This window comes from Lissotriton vulgaris, chromosome 11, assembly GCF_964263255.1.
Source record: "Lissotriton vulgaris chromosome 11, aLisVul1.2, whole genome shotgun sequence".
NCBI classification, from domain to species: Eukaryota; Metazoa; Chordata; class Amphibia; order Caudata; family Salamandridae; genus Lissotriton; species Lissotriton vulgaris.
In genome coordinates, this window is record NC_141699.1 from 1,052,524,686 (window position 1) to 1,052,542,312 (window position 17,627).

General features: G+C 40.3%; 2 protein-coding genes across 2 annotated transcripts in view; both read left to right on the top strand.

Annotated features, from left to right (window-relative positions):
* Positions 1 to 17,627, top strand: part of SLC2A2 (solute carrier family 2 member 2) — a 176,598-nt gene that overhangs the window by 77,960 nt on the left and 81,011 nt on the right. The window lies entirely within an intron of this gene.
* On the top strand, positions 10,094 to 16,263 carry LOC147684055 (uncharacterized). Its single transcript, XM_086944416.1, has 2 exons — positions 10,094 to 13,678; positions 14,042 to 16,263. The coding sequence occupies exon 1, from the start codon at positions 10,384 to 10,386 to the stop codon at positions 11,695 to 11,697; it is 1,314 nt and encodes a 437-aa protein (XP_086800542.1). The 5' UTR covers positions 10,094 to 10,383; the 3' UTR covers positions 11,698 to 13,678; positions 14,042 to 16,263.

Below are 17,627 nucleotides of genomic sequence, written 5' to 3' on the forward strand. Positions count from 1 at the left end.
AGGCTACCAAGGTGGCGGCCACCTGCTTTGGCCTCCTTAGGGTGATAAAGAAGATCCTTCCCCTCCTTCCATTTGAGGCCAAGCAGATAGTCATACAGGGCCTTGTCCAATCCCGCCTGGATTTCAATAATGCCTTGTATCTTGGGGCGCCAGAGTATAGCCTGCAAAAATTGCAACGAACCCAAAACTGTGCAGCTCGAGCCCTACTTGGTATCCCACGAAGAACCCCTATAAAGCCAGGGTTAAAAGCTCTGCATTGGTTGTCCATCAGGGAAAGGGTGAAGTTCAAATCTCTATGAATTGCTCACCAAGCTTTCTGGAAACTGGGTCCAGAAATTAATCACTCCTTGATTTCCCTCTATATACCCAATAAAATACTCCGGTCATCATCTGCATCTTTGGCCAAGATTCCTAGAATTCAGAGAGCCAGAGCAGGAGGCCGTTCCTTCTCTTATAATGTTTCAAAGCTGTGGAACACTCTCCCCCTGCATATGAGAACAAACTCCGATCTGCTTAGCTTTCGCAAGCAGCTTAAAACTTTTCTGTTTCAGTAATCTGAACCTCCCTGTTTTCTTTTAAAAGCACTCTTTTAGTCTTAGCGCCTGGACGCCTCAGGGCAGCTGTAGCGCTTAACAAATCTTCTTTTCATTTCATTTCATTTCATTCATTTCATTCATTTCATTCATTTCATTTCATTTCATTTCTTCTTTTTGCCTCCTCTGTGAACAGCAGAGGGTATACTATAACGAAGGGAAACATTCACTGACAAGAGGCACTTGATACTCCAAGTGATTTAAACCGAATTATATTGAAAACTCTAAGATGGGTCCTTCATGCATTCTTGCATTATCACATCTATTCAGACACATTCAATGCGTGCAGTGTGATGCTTGCTGCAATATAGGTTGACCCTGTTTGATCTTACACTCACACTACAGTATCACATCCAACATAGGTCACATAATTTTCCTATCCATAGACCTGCTCTAAAGATCAAGCAACGTATCACTCACTCCCTTTTGCTTCAATTTCAGTCTCAGATTGCAGAAATCTAAGTAAGAATACAACTTAGACTTTCATGAATGAAATTAACGCTCCATACATACATGCCACAAAAAAGGCACACACTATTTCAGACTTGCACCCATTGAGCAACATGCTGCCCTTCTGAAAATACACTTCAGCATCTTATTAGGAGTAGGAAGCACTTTGCATATGCACCTACAATACAGTGCAACACAATACAATACAGACTCAATTAGTCACATACACAAACACACATGCATACACATCCAAATATATTAGAGCTTCTCAGCCCGTCCGCCTCCTGACTTACATACTGGGTGATGTCACTGATATCACTCTGTTTAGTCCAGGTGGCAGCCAGGCGGAGGAAAGGGATAACAGGTAAATATACAAACCCACAGTACCATGCCAAGTTCTGCCAGGCCACCCCAGGAGACTAAGAGCGGTAGCCAACACCATGTCTACGACAGCAACAGATACACCTAGAGGAGAAAGAAAGCAGTGAATATAGGCTAGGTGAGCAGACAAGAATGTCTGCTTCACTTCCATTACTTTTCCACTCACACCCCCGCTCTTCCACTCATTTCCCAAGCCAATGAAAGCTCAGTCAGTGATAGGAGGAGTACAGCTGCTGTTGAAGTTCAGGGCAAGACATGTTTTACCTGGAGACCTACCAAAACAGATGCGTTTGGCACTTGAAAAAGAGAATGGGCCATATTTATAATGCGTTTGCCTTGAAAGATATGTACGAAGCCAATCAAAGCCACCTTGCCTGGCTTGGTAAATGTGGAGTAATGCAAGGCAGTGCAAGTTGATGTCTTCCATTACTCTTCCGCAGGACGAAATTACATGGGTGGAGCGTGGGTGTTCCTATTTACCCACCCATGGATTTTGGCGCATTCCCAGATTTACCATTAGTGGTAGACCTGGGTATGCGTAATAATGCTGCACCTCCCCAGTGGAGGCGTAACGAGGAGAGACATGTTTATTTCTCCACATGATTTAATCTTTCTACAAGCGGCAAATGCCTCCGAGGATTGTTTTTGTAGTGTGGTAAATCGGGCTGCTCGCACTGACTTTAAGCGCCAGGAGTTTGTCCCACGCTGTGAAATAAGCATGAACGGCACCACGCGTTGCACCAGAGAGTGCTACTTCTTTCTTCTGCTCGAGCAGATATTCTACTCGAGTGACAGCTTCCTCAACACGAGCGGCTGATTTCTCAATGTGAGCGGTTGCAACCTGCTGTGACTGCCCTTGTTGAGAAATCTTGCCTCGAGGAGGTCTAGAGCATGATTCGTCTCAATCACGCTCACCTAGTGAGAACAAAACTATGCTTCACCTCACTTCATGGAGTTTTGTCTAACTCCGCACAGAGCGGGCAAAACTCAGCAAACTTCACCAGCGGAGCGGAATTCTTCGCCCACCCCTAGAATCAGGCCCTTTATGTACGATTCTTATGCATGTTAGTAGAAGAGTATTTGGTTGTGCAGATGTGTACCGGAATACTTAGTCACTATCTTGGTGAAATAGTAATAATAAATATTTTCCATTTATTTAAATCTGGAACAAGTTGTTTGTGTAGAATGGGTACAATTGTGGATTTTGTTCATAGTTGCTGATATAGTCTTCCAGCAAGCTAGCCCAAGATGTGTTGCTGGTTTTGTTGTGTTGTTTGCTTTTTACAAAGTTGCCATAGAAAGCCCAAGAATGTGTGGTGATATGCCCATATGTAATTCATAGGTTGCTTAATATTAAGAGTGCAAAATCTTTGATCGCATGAATAACATCTTCTTCTTCAATAAAATGGTGCTTCAGTAATTTAGATACCTCATATTCACTGGAAAGGTTTCCTGGCAATGGTGAAGGACCCTCTACCTCCAACGATACCTCAAGGGAGATTTTTGAAGCAACTACACTATATTATAGCCACATTATGGGTAATGAAGAAGCCCCATGTTGAAGCCTGTGGTGCCTATGAACAGGAAATACTGAATTGGGACCTAAACCTAATCTTATAAAATGATTCTGTTTCATAAGGTTTTTGTTTGCTTCGCTTTCAAGAAAATGTTGCAAGAAAGTGGCCAAAGCTTTCAAGTTACTGAACAGTTCTCCAAATATTTTTGGTGAAAAAGCCAGAGTTGTTAAGCTAGTTCTGAAAACAAATTATGAAATTTTTCAGCACCTCAAAGTAATGGCATGGTACCCATGAATAATAGTAATCCACAAATAGATATGTGATGATAAGAAAAACGATTTGTTCCTCACTGGGATCTTTTTGTGATTGAAGGGTAGAAAATGCCTAAATGCATGTAGCCCTGAAAGCACCACCCTGTCTTCCTCAGACAAAAGTCCAACAAAGGCTCGCAAACCATCAAGGCGCAGGTGACATGTTTTTGAACAGAGGAGCTTGGTTGGTAACTCACCAAAGAATACACATTCAAAAGAGTAGACTTACTTGCTCATACAGTTTGTAAGGTGTTTGTTCACCAAGATGGTGTCCGTGGAGTAGGCTGCTCAGGAAGGGATTCCCCATCTGTTCCCATGACTATGAAGGCCAGAGGGCCACCTAATTAAGCCAACTGTATACCAGGTGCGGCCACCGCCACCAAGCTGTAGTCCAAGAACTGAGGCGGCCTGGGTAGCTGGTGACCGCAGTTTGCTGCATAGCGTGTGACCACCAAGATGGCAGACGTGGGCCACGACAGATGAACCAGCAGTTCCTAGCGACACTGAGTACCTGTCAACAGATGAGACCTGAACCCTGGGGCTTGCAGCAGAGGCTGTGGTGGTGAATTGAGGAGGCCTCATTGGCAGCTTGGTGCCAACGGACGAACGCCGTGAAGCTGAGGCTCCCCAGAGAAGGGCTTATTTAGGGCTTATTGAGGACAGACACCTCGCCTTTCCAGATTGGAGGCGGTCTGAGGGGAGAACCCAGAGGAGGGCCCTACGCACAAAGAGGAGGTTAGTGTGCTCACCTGGGGGCTGCAGTGGGCCAGTGATTAGCCCTCAGATGGTCCGTGGGGGAACTGGGCAGAGCGCGGACACCCTCCCCTCCAGCTGAAGTAAGGGAAAGACAGAGGGCCACAGAAGAGTCTGGGGGCCACTGCGGGTACTCCAGCAAGCGGTGGGGGCTGGTGGCAGCGCCTGACGACCGGGAAGGGCCCCTTTCTGCTTGCAGCGTCCCCATGGGCCTCAGCAAAACCAGCAGTGAGGGCCCACTTGGACAGCCCGCGATCCAGTATGCCACTTTCGCCCACCACCACCTGGCCTTCTACCCCTACGGTCAGGACCATCTCGGGGATCCCTCCATGCCCAAGAACACCGCCCGTGAGTGCAACAGCACCCTGAAAGCATGGCTGAACGAGCACCGCTGGAACCCCAGCAATGGTGAGAAGATCATGCTGTGTATATATGTAATATATATTTGTCCAAACCTACTCGGTTCAACTTTTCTTAATATGTAATCTTGAGTGATTTTGCAACATGTACTGATGTAACTCTAACCCCAAGTATCTGTAGTAAACATATGTACGTAATGCCGTTCTTTTTGAGTTTAGTGTTTATCGGTTTGTATCTTTTATGTAATTCATGTACTCTGAAGTCCTTATGTAATGTAACTGGTTTTTTGTAAAGTGCTCTGACTCCTTTGGGTAAAATACACACTATATAAAAATGCATAAGTATATAAATCGACTCCCTTATCTTCGATGTATCACCTACGAGCACCCACTTAGGAGGTTACTTCATTTACCAATCAACAAAATGAATACAGAAATGCACCTTTAGTCATTTTTGAGCCTCCTACCACCCTTCACATTCCCTACTCGCCTTGTTCATATCCTACTCAAAGTTGCATGCTCTCAATGTTGCATGCCCATTTGCCTTTTATTCTATTATATATTGCTGTGAATTGCCCACTCCTCATTCCATAGATGAAAACCTCACCTTTTGTTTGAGATGGGTTAACCATATCCCTGCAACCTAACAATACCCCATCTCTTCGATCAGATCTTTTCATCCCAGCAACAGGGTCGGACTTAGGAACGAAAAGCAGCCCTGGCAAAAAGGCGCAAGTCTGCTGCGCTCCCTATGTCTTCTTGCGCTATTCTCTCTGTAAGTCCATTTGTTCTCTCTCTTGCCTTCTCTCCTCAGTCTCTGATCGATTTCTCACTACCTTCCCCACCTCTCTTTCTCTGTCTTGAAGGATGCCAATGTCTGCTGCAAGTAACCTAAGGGAGCTGGGGAAAGTAAACGAGGGCACAATCAGGAGCTGTGGGCTTTTAAAACCAGCCTATTATGGCTCCAACCCACCGGGAAAATGCCCAGCCGAATAAAAGGCCTGTCCTGCCCACCAATTGTTTTACCAGAACTCATGGACCCCTTACCATCTAACTCCTATAATTGAATTTACTACTAAGAAACTCTAGAAAATGTCAGAGTGGATCTAGTGAGAGAACAAGGGAATGGATTTCTAAATTAAAAAAAAGACTATACCTGATAATCAATAACCACCGAATTAACCTTGGATCCTGGAATAGGATGATACTTGCCATAAAGCTCTTCTATGCGTTGTCTAGAGTAGTAAGTGCTATAGAATTGGGTCCGAGTCTCGGCAAGGACGCGCAACAACATGTGATTCTAGGCAAATCACTTAATCTCCCTGGGGCAGATTTACAAGCCCCTTGGCCTATTTTGCGTCACTTTTCCCATGTTAAGAATGATGCAAAAGTAACACAAGGGCCTTGTAAATAAGCCCCTCTGTGCCTAACAAAAATGAATGTGCCCTCACGCATCTGATGCTCGTGTAAAGCGCTCTGATACCCGATGCCTTCGTGTCAAGTTCACGCTATATAAATCTCTATAAAAAAAAAATGCAAATGTAATTGTATATTTGCACCTTAATCGATTGTTATTATTATTTGCTGATGCAGTCGTACTCATTTTATCTATTTTCGAGCGATAAAAGGTTGTGTTACTTGTACTTGAATCGTAAGGTGTTATTTGCAAGCTGTGCACAGATTTCCAAGGTAGCCAGCCTCCCAGCTTAGTTATCGCCCTTTACCTTGGGTCTGGTGGAGCCTCTAATCCAGGTGAACTTTGTTACTTCAAACAATCCAATTTTTGCAAGGTGAACCGCTGTTTACTTGGACATTAAATCTTCACTTGAGCAGCTATAAAGATAAAGTTGTATGAACATAGAGATTAGATCACTTTTGTGGCAGTGGCTCTTAAGAGATGTATTCTAAATTATTTGCAACTCTATAAAAATGAAAAGAACTGTAAAAGAAGCCCAAGATGTCACTCCACCAATTTTTACGTTTTGGGCATCAGTGAAAAAAAATTTGCTGGGCCATAAAATATGGAAACATTAAATGCTTGAAATGAACTGAATTGAAAGCGGTTTAACCAATTACTGGCAGATTTATGAAAGCAGTTGAGGGCACAAGAAAGCTGTTAGAGCTCGAATGTAACATTCGTATTTAATTATTCCGCAGCAATAATTGAAAAAGACTTTCAATTTGGCTTCAGTTTAAATAATAGGAGTTAATAATATAAATTTCACGGGTGGCTTTAAATAACCTTTCATTGGGAACACATTGCTAGGCAGGCCAGTGGTCTGCAAGCCTTAAACAGATCTCTACAGCTGAAAATATGCTAATGCTAACAAACATAGACCGAAACATGAAAGAAAAACTGTTAAATGCTTAATAGCTGAGTAAATGAATAAAGAGTATAATGCGTTCGAAATTACTCAGCTAGTAAAAGCAATTCTGCAGTTAATATTAAGCTGCAATAGATTCTCCGCTGCCAGAAAAATTGGAAGTCACAACACTTTGCATGCAGGTAGACATTCATTCAGAAAATGCCTATTTCTGGTTTGGTGAGAATCCATTCAGTAGTTTTTCAGATGTTTGCATTACAACAAGATATGATGTGGGCTTACAATAGCAAAAGCTTTGAACATTGGGCCATATGTAGGAAGCCTAATTGCGCTCGCAATTTGCAATCGCAATAAGGCCAGTGTGTTATGTAGCACACAAAAACCCACATGCAAAATAAGGAATCGCAAAATGTGCGATTCCTTATTTTGCTATTGCATTTAAGGAATTGCAAACTGCGATTCCTTAAATGCAATGTATGAAGCACGCACGTTGTGCAAATTTTGGCTTAAGGAAGCGCAAAATACCACCAACTTCATGTTGGTGGTATTTTGCGATTTCTTTGAAAAATTCACTTTTTTGCATTTTTCAAAGTGCTATGTGGGCCACATGTGCACACATGTTAATTTCAGGGGTGCAAAAGGGTGTCCTATTGACGCCCTTACAACCCTGAAATTGCATTCTCACTTTGCGATTCTCTAATTGAGAATAGCAAATTGAGAATGTCTTCCGATTCATTCCTATGGGCCTTCTAGCCCATTGGAATGAATGAGAAGGTATTCCTTATTTGCGAATCTCAATTTGCGATTCGCAAATAAGGAATGAGTGGGATTCGCAAAAAAATGTGCTAATCCTACCTAAATTGCGTTTTGCGATTCTCTAATTGCGATTCCCCAAAATTCGCAATCTGAGAATCGCAAAACACAAATTACCTACATATGGCCCAGAATTCCTAAATCTAGCTCCTTGAATGTTCTGAGGATACAAGATCTGAATTGATTGAAGAGTATTTTGTTTCATCGTCGAATTTGCTATGTACCTATTTGAGGGATCGAATTAACTCATTATAACTGAAAAATGTTACAGCCATCATTATGCACTGTAAGGGTATTTTCAAGGATAAAAAGGGAGGTCTAAGTTGCAGCAATGGTAACCTAGGACCCCAGAGAGCAATTATGGAACGACTGCGACTGCAAAGTGAAAAGAACAGTTCTTAGGTCTCACCCACAGAGTGCAATTAGCTGAAAGACATATTGTTTACAATTCATTGGGCTTACAAAATGCCCACTGCATAACATTAGTTATTTTCATCTGCGCTCTCATTTCCAATCTTTTGATTGCTTAGGTCCTGTAGACTTCCATTCCTTTCTTGTGTAAGCCCCCCCCCCCCGAGCATGCACCAACTACATGTGTTCTTTTTCGTCCGTCTTTCTTCTTACTCATCTTTGTCCTTCAGCTCACTTTTTTTTTATTTTATACACATTTCAGTGTTATTCCTGGACATGCAACATGCTTTCCTACTTTTAACAAAGGCATGTAGCTTCTTATTTATGTTGGTTTCACCACATCTACAACCTCTATTGGCTCTTTAGTTGCTTACAACGATAACTGTCCTACTCCACACCACTCTACTCCACTCCATTCTTCTCTATGCCACTCCACTCTACTCTATACCACTATATTCTACATCACTCCACACCACTCCACTCTATGCCACTCCACTCTACTCTACACTATTCAACTCAAAAGAATGCCACTTTATAGCGCTCTATCCCACTCTACTTTACGCAACTCTAATCTGCGCCACTCTACTATAAGCTACTCTGTTCTATGCCACTCCACTCTATACCACTCTACTCCACTCTATGCCAATCTACTCCATTCCATGCCACTCTACTCCATTCTATGCCACTCTACTCCTCTCTACATCACTCTACACCACTCAATGCCTCTCCACTCTGCTCTACACCACATCACTCCACTCCACTCCACTCAACACAATTCCCTCAACACTCTATTCTACGCCAATCTGTGCCTCTCCTCTCTACAACGCTCTACTCCATGTGACTCTACTCCACCCTACTCTATGCCACTATGTTTTACGCCACGCTAATCTATGTCAATCTACGCTACTCCACTCTACGTCACTCTACTCTTCACCATCCCACTCCACACAGTGCCACTTTATAGCACTCTTTTCACTGCCTCACTACTACTATTACTACTGTAATCTGCACCACTATTTGTTTAAATGTTTTTATTTGGGAAGAATTCAAGCTATCAAGTAGCTACAGATTAAACTCAATATATAATAGCACAGTAACATATGGAACAGCAACAGAGCTACTTGCAGGGAGAGAAGAGAGGGCACAGAGAAAGATAAAAAGGGATGGTGAGAGAAATGTGTGGCATCTTGATGTGTTCATCTGGAATCTGGAACACTACAGTGTTCGGGATTCCAGTGAAGACAGTTAAGACCCAGGCTCGTTGATTAGATGTAACTTTAGTAACCTGTTAAATAAATATTATTACTAATCTTCTAAGCTTGTTGCCTCCTCAACTTTACACTGGCAATGATCAGAAAATGGTACCTTAGGAGCCTGGAGTCCTGCGGTATGCAGATCGTGTTGCTTTTTATTCAAGAAAAGCAAATTCAGTGAAATCATTTCAAGATGTGGTCCGAGATGTTGGCAAAGCTGTCCGGAGTCGTGGTAAGAAAACCGTGTATTGTGAGCACACATGGTGTGGAAGTTATCCAATTTTAAGCCTTTCCCCGGCTATCGGAACTCTATTTATGTGCGCATGCGTTAGGAAGAAAGCGCATGACGTCATAACGTCGCGGCCATTTTGAATTGGAAAAAACAGATGCAAAGTCACAGCCATTTTAAAAAGCATTTTAGTGTCAAGTTCATCGCGATAAAGTCTAATTGAAAGGGAAAAACATTGCGTGAACTGGAAGGCACTAAACAAAGCGTTTATTGTGTCAAGAACTTACTGGAAGACATTAAACAAAAAATTTATTGTGTCAAGTACAATGCGGTGCAAAGATTTAACAGGAGGTTTATGGCATGTACTGGATGACACTAGTTTTGTTCAAAAGTGAATACTAAGTGGATTATATGTGTTCTGCAATATTACAAAGCTGATAACAAAATTCTGGAGTATACAGCATAAACTATATATCATACCAATATTGTTAGGTATTATACAATGTATAATTTGAAAAACGATTAAATTATATGTTAGGTGGTGTAAATATTTTTGTATTTCATTACAAATACATAGTCATAAGATATTGCATAATTTCTTGCCATTGTTTAACAATAACATTTAAATTTTAATGGAGAATTTTAGTGCTCCTGCACCTTTTCTACCATCTCCTGGAGAGCCTATTTTGGAGTAGAAATGTTGGAAAGAAGGATTTTGAGCTTATACTGAAGCCTTTGATGGAGAGGATTATACGCATAAACGAAAGTTAGCTATTTTAAAGCATTGTTTAGGTGCTAAAGGAAGACACGTTTTAAGTCATCTGCCACCTAGTAATAATAAAATATAATCATCTGAAGATGACACTGATGTATTTAATGAGGCTATCAAGCAAATGGATAAACGTTACATAAAAAAAGTTAATGAAGTTGTATCTCGTCGTAAGTTTCTTAGTAGAGGACAATAAGTTAATGAATCAATAGATTCATTTATGAATGATTTAAGAATTGTGGCGTCAAAATGCAATGTCTCTACTTTTCATGGTCAAATGGTACATAAGGTGGCTGATGTCAAGCTTCAGGAGAAATTGCTGGCTGCGAAGGATCTAACTTTGGACAAGGCTTTAGATATTGCTCATCGATTTGAAGATATGAAACTGGGTTTAAAAAAACTTGCTGAGCAAAAGATATCTGAAGTAAATGCAATAAAAAAGAGCTATCCTGAAGAATCAAATTTCAGCAAAGTGAAATGCAAAAGCCAAGGTGTTCAAGATAAAAAAGACTATATGTGTTTTAAATGTGGAATTCCTTGCCACTTGGCTAACAACAGGAAATGTCCAGCTTTGGGACAAGTGTGTAGGTACTGTAAATTAAAAGGACACTATACCAGAATGTGCAGAAACAAAAACAAATTTAAAAATAGAAGTTTTGATCGTAAAGGTCAAAATGATGAGAATGTAAAAGAAGTCAGAATTGATGATGATGATGAGGAGTATTTGTTGACTGTTTATGAGGTTAATATCAATGCTAAAGACACACCATACTGTACTGTGGTTATTGGTGGTAAAGATATAGGAATTATGACTGATTCTGGTGCCAGACACACTCTCATTGGAGAAGAATGGTTAAAAGAATTTTCCAACATTTCACTATCACCTCCTGATATTAGGTTAGTCGGATATGGTAAGAAACCTATTGATGTTTTAGGGTTTTTCACAACTACTTTAAGCTTCAAGGGCAAAACTATTTCATCTAAAGTGTATGTGGCAAAAGATGGTTCTTGTCTTCTGGGGTGGCCTCAGCAAAGAGATTTAATGATCACTCTGGATCCCAATCACTCAGATCAGGTATTAGGGTATTTAGATTTAATTTTACATGTGGAGTCTGACCCGGCAGCAGAATGGGAAGGGAGATTTCCTAGTGTGTTTTCATCCTCAAAATTGGGGCTTCTAAAGAAATGTGTTCATAAAATTATACTTAAACAAAATGCTGTACCCAAGGTGCATAAGGTTAGAAATGTCCCTTTACATCTAATACAAAAAGTTAAAAATGAACTTCAAAGATTTTGTGATCTTGATGTAATTGAGGAGATAGAATCCTCTGAGTGGCTGTCCCCAGTTGTAGTCACACACAAACCTAATGGTAAAGTAAGATTATGTGTCGATTTAAGAGATTTGAACAATAATGTGTGGGTTGACAGACATCCATTACCAAATATTGGTGAGATGTTCACGAAATTGAAAGGTGCGTCCATATTTGCCACTCTTGATTTGTCTTATACCTACCACCAGAATGCTTTACACTAAGATAGTAAACATCTTACTTCATTCATTACTACATAGGGTGCTTTTAGATATAAAAGAATGCCTTTTGGCTTAATTTCGGCATCATCAGTTTTTCAAAGAGTAATGCACAATTTGTTTAAGAACATCGAGAACGTTTATATTTTCAAGACGACATTTTAATTTTTGCTTCAAATGCGTCTGAACACACTGATATTTTACACAAAGTCTTATGCATTTTACAAGATAATGGACTAACACTTACTAAAGAAAAATGGAAATTTGGTGTATCATCTGTTGATTATCTGGGTCACTCTATTGAAAAACGTGGCATTTCTCCAAAACAAAATTTGATTATAGGCATTGAATCTGCTCCTGATCCTGAAAATAAAGATCAGCTCAGATCCATTTTAGGACTTGCTGAATATTACGCAAAATATATACCATTATTGTCTGACAAGACTGTACACATGAGAAATTTAATGAAAAAAACGTATCATTTTTATGGGACGACAAATGTATAAAAGAATTCAGAGTTTTAAAAAAATGTATTGCATCTGCACCTGCATTGGCAACATTTGACACATCATATAACTCAATAATTGTGTCAGATGCAAGTAATGTGGGGATTGGTGCGGTGTTGATGCAAGATCAAAAGGTCATTTGGTCACCATTGGATTTTCAACCAGACCACTGAGGGGAGTAGAATTTCAATACTCTACTTTAGAAAAAGAGACTCTTGCATGTTGGTGGGGGATTGAATATTTTCGAAAATATGTGTATGGCACTATTTTCAAAGTCAGATCAGAACATCGACCTTTAGTTGATTTGTTCACAAAAAAGGGATGTGGCAAGGCTACATCAAGAATTGCAAGATGGCAGTATAAGTTGCAAGACTTTCATTTCAAAGTAGAATACATACCTGGGATTAGAAATATATTGGCAGATTGTCTGGTAAGATTACCTGTACCTGACGACAATGTGGTTGAGGAAGACATTGATTGGGAAAATGTCATTTCTATTTGTGAGATGTCAAAAGGATGCATACAGGAAAAGGAATGGAAATTGTCATGCCAAAACGATTCTACCGTCTAAAAGGCTGTGAAATATGTAAAGTCATCAAGGCCCAGAAAAGCTGATTTATCAGAGAATTTGTTACCTTTCTTTCAGATTGCACATGAATTGTCTTTAAAAGATGAGGTGTTAGTAAGAGGTTTACAGTTAGTTGTACCATGTGATTTACAACAGTGTATTCTAGATATGGCTCATGAAGGTCATCCAGGCATGACAAGCATGAAAAGAAAGGTTAGAAGTGAATTTTGGTGGCCAACTATGGATAAAGCCATAGAGTGTAAGGTCAGAGATTGTATGGAATGTTGTTTAAGTGACAAATCTCAGAAAATCATTGCTTATGAGAATGTTCCAATATCTAGGCCTAGTTGTGCATGGCAATCTGTTTAATTGGCTATTGCAGGCCCCATGTGCTTTAATAAAAGTGCTGTGTATGCCATCATACTCATTGACCAAATGTCACAGTGACCTGAAGTAAAAATTGTTTCTAGTATTACTTCTAAAGTGGTGATACAATTTTTAAATGACGTTTTTGAAAAAGAAGGTTTTCCTGAATCCATCACAACTGATAATGGTGTACAATTTGTATCCATTGAGATGAAAGAGTTTCTGGAACGTCATGGAATTGTTCATAAACGTGCTTCTGTGTACTATCCACAAAGTAATAGAATTGTGGAAAGATTGATTAGGGTATTTAAAGAATGTTTACAATTAGCGATGTCTAATGGAAAGGATTGCAAACAAACCATAAGTGAAGTTCTTTGGTGCAAAAGAAATACTCCTAGGAGTATGGGTGATTTAACTCCTTTTGAAAAAATGAGGGGAAGAAAGTGTGTATCTAACATGAATCAGATGTGGATGAGAGATTTGTTTATTGACAAGGATGATAAAAGGAGTGGATCTGTTCGGAATTCTCAAGGTAATACATCTCAAGGTGGAGTGGTGTGGCTCACTGGTTAGAGGCGGCAGACCCGGAAGCAGAGAACGGCCCGGGACCAGGGTTCAATTCCCGACGCGGCAGGGTCGTGGACCAGGGTCAACAGACTCAATAATTCTCGCCTCGGTGCCTACTCTAACCAGGGATCACACTCAGCAACTCTGGGCATTAAGCTTGCCTCATCTCTACAACGGCCCCCCACAGATGCCGGGGATGCCTGGTTTCACCTTGGAGATACCCAGAAAGGACCATCTCACAGGGAAAGCCAGGACGGGTTCCCCAGCGGTCTTCAGCGCCAGGACACCCCGAGATGGGGTAACAGTGCGCTTTACAAGTATCATCATTACATTACATTACAAGGTAAGACTATTCTTGTTAAAATGAATGATTGGGTTCGTGTGAAGAAGGGTAGGTTTGTAAATTCAGGAGAATCTAGGTTTTCTGATCCATTGAAAGTTGTACGTGTTGGTCGACAAGTTGTGGAATTATCAGATGGTAATGTTTGGAGTTTATCCAAAATTGTTAGGATTCCGCAGTGGTTATGGCCTGATGAAAAGTTAAATAAAACTGTTAACTCTGGCTTCTCCAAATCTGCTAATAATAGTGGAAATTGGAGAAAGTTCACCAATACATTTTCTGAAACTCCATATAACCAACATGTGCAAAGATCACGTCAACGTCCAGTGTGGTACAAAGATTATTATGTTGACAATTGATATTATTTGTAATATCCTGGCCTCTTACTATCAAGAAACATTTATGATCAATTACTCATATTTGAGGTTTGCACTGTTGTTACATTTGTTTTTAGATAATATCTTATTATATACAAAAGTTATTTATGTATAGTTTTGGTATCCTTATATCTGTAAAAAACAATTCTCTTCTAATCTATTTATATTTGATTTGTTAACATTGTTCTTTATTTGTTTTATTGACAGCATATTTGTTGAAATATTTACGAAGGGGGATGTGTGGCATCTTGATGTGTTCATGTAGAATCTGGAACACTACTGTGCTCGGGATTCCAGTGAAGACAGTTAAGGCCCAGGCTTGTTGATTAGATGTAACTTTAGTAACCTGTTAAATAAATATTATTAACAATCTTCTAAGTGTGTAGCCTTCTCAATTTTACAAAATGCCAGGGAAAGAGCATTGAAAGAAAAAAAGTGATAGAAAACGGAGGATTTGGAATATTAGTAAGAAGTGTCACACACCAACACATTAACACTAATCTGAGCTGTGCAAAGACAGAAAGTCAAAGTGTAACAAGTAGGATTAACCACTATCAATAAGAAGAGGTAATCGAGGAACTAGCAAAAAGCGGAGACTCATTCTTTCCCCTGTTCTTTCCCATAGCCAGATGATTGCTGCCTCTATCTAATAGACCTGACCCAGTAATGCCATCCAATGGTAGACCATAGCAGGTGTAGCCATAGACCAGTCTCTAGCTATACATAGTCAAGTGGTGACAAGAGCAATAGAAATAAAAGCAAACATCTACTCATCGACACCTTGCTTGAAGCCTAGCTTGACATCTCTGGCGAATAGATGCAAGACACAGTTTAAAGACTGAGTAAGAAATCCAGTGACATGACACCAGCCCAAAATTATGCAAAATGTGGGCTGCTGACAAACATGTGAAAAATATCTGCCACCTGAAGCCCACATCGAGGGCAGCCCACAGTACCTGTTGAATCCCTTTTCCACTTGCATATTTTCTCCGGGGTGTAATACAGCATACATAAAGTCTTAAACTGTTGGAGTTTAAAGCTCACAAATGTAACAGGAATACATAGCTTCCAAAGCAGATACAGAGTCAGACTCCTGCACTTCAGATCCTATCTTTAAACTCCGTTTACTTGGCAAAAGGCAAGATCGTCTTTTCCCCCCAATGAGGATACAATAGAAAGAAAGAATACTTAAACACCATTCTGTATTATATAGATATGTAAGAAGCTCTGAATATTCCTTGACAGACACAATGGGAAACCTATGTTAAAATATTCACTGACCTATAGATATATTTTTTTTAATTATGCTGCAAGTCATATGAAGTTTGCAAGTCATAAAAGGAGCAAAAGGCTTGAGAATTGAATATTTATCTGGCAAAGCTGAGATTACCGACAAGCCATGACTTTAAAAACGAGTCATGGAAGATAGATTGTAACAAAGTATTCCTCCAAAGCAGCATCTATCAATGCAGAGACAGAATCTTAAAAGCCATGCATATTTGAGACCAGATTCCACTATCATCGATGAGTAGCTTAAAAGGGACCCGCTTAAAATAAATAAAATCTGCTATACTACACAGTAAGAATTCCCAGTCACTGCCCACAAGGATCTGATACAGATAAGAATTACAAAGCCTTACGGTCAACAACAAAACAAGTGAACATAGATAAGGTCCAAAAGAGACTCAAATAGAGCTCTTAAAATCCGGTAGCCCCTAGCCACCTTTAAGAGTATTAAGTTTCAACAAATTTACTGCCTGCCTAGCTGGTTTATATCCCCACAAGAAGCTACCAACCACTCCTTCCAATCTGAAAAAAAAGAATCAGGGACCCACAGTGGAAGAACACAAAAAAGACATAAAAATGTAGATAAGATGTTAATTTTCGCTATATTACACTTGCCTATTACACTTATTGGAAGTTTATTCCATGCCTGCATCTTCAAGGTGCACTGACAGAGCATGTGTTCATCGTTCAATGTAAGGATGCGACTGATCCAAGTGGTAATCTTGATGCCTAAGGAAGTGGCCACTGGAACCATTTAAGGCTCTCTTGCAGGTGTTCGCTGTCTAAATGTATTCCTCTATTATCTGTGAGCCTGACTGACAGGTTTCAGTATTAAGTTCTTGATAAATTAGCCTAACATGCTTGAAGATTTCCCGAGGATCATAATATTTATTGCCATGGCCATCCTGAATACATTGAACCACAGTCAGATGTCTACTCTGAGCAATTTTATTAGCCAAAACCTTCCCCACTGTCTCGCCATACTTGCACAGGCCGACCAGACCATTAAGATAGGCAGCAGCCACTTTATTACTATGTACACGATTCAGGTAGTTCTGGCATTTTATCAACTTCGCTTTGACTTCTGGCTCATCAAAGATATTTGTCAGCATTGCCCTGGAGTGCATCTGCTCGCTTCTCAGCAAGTAACCGCACAGTCATAATTTTTTAAGGTATCCCAGATGACAAGGGGTGCAGAGGAGCCAATATTTAAAAAGATAAATAAATTAAGCTCAGCATAAATTTTTCTGATATACATAGGATTCAACAATAAAGATCTAGATAAGCTCTGTCTTTTCAAGTTACCCCTGATGCAATCAGTATGAAGTATTATTAATAGAGGATTATGATTTGAGGTGATCTTTGGGCAACTCTCTAATCTAGATTTGTTGACTAGGGCCTGAGCCGTGAAAATCATATCAATCCTAGAGTAATGGCCATGAGGGGCAGAGGTATTTTGATAAAATTTGTGCCAGAGATAAACTAGCCCATGCACTCTGGTGAGGTCCTTGATAGCCTGTCTGGTATTATTTATATACGGAATGGCGGTTATGTTGGTTTTATCCATCCCGATGCTCATAAAACAATTAAAATCACCTAACAAGAGCAATGCTCTAGGCTAGCTGGACAACTTAAGATTTAAGAAATCAAAAAGTGGGAAGAGTTTGACTGATCTGTGCTACTCCATGTCTCTCCACTCTAGTCTATGCCACTGTATTTTACGCCACTCTACTGTATGCCACTCTACACTATCCCACTCCACTGTATGCCACTCTACTCCATGCCACTCTGCCCCACACAATTCTACTCTATGCCACGCTACACTATTACCACCACTCTATGACACTCTGCTCTATGGCACTCCAGTCTATGCCACTCTTCTCTGGGCCGCTCTACTCAACTCTGCGCAACTTTATTCAATACCA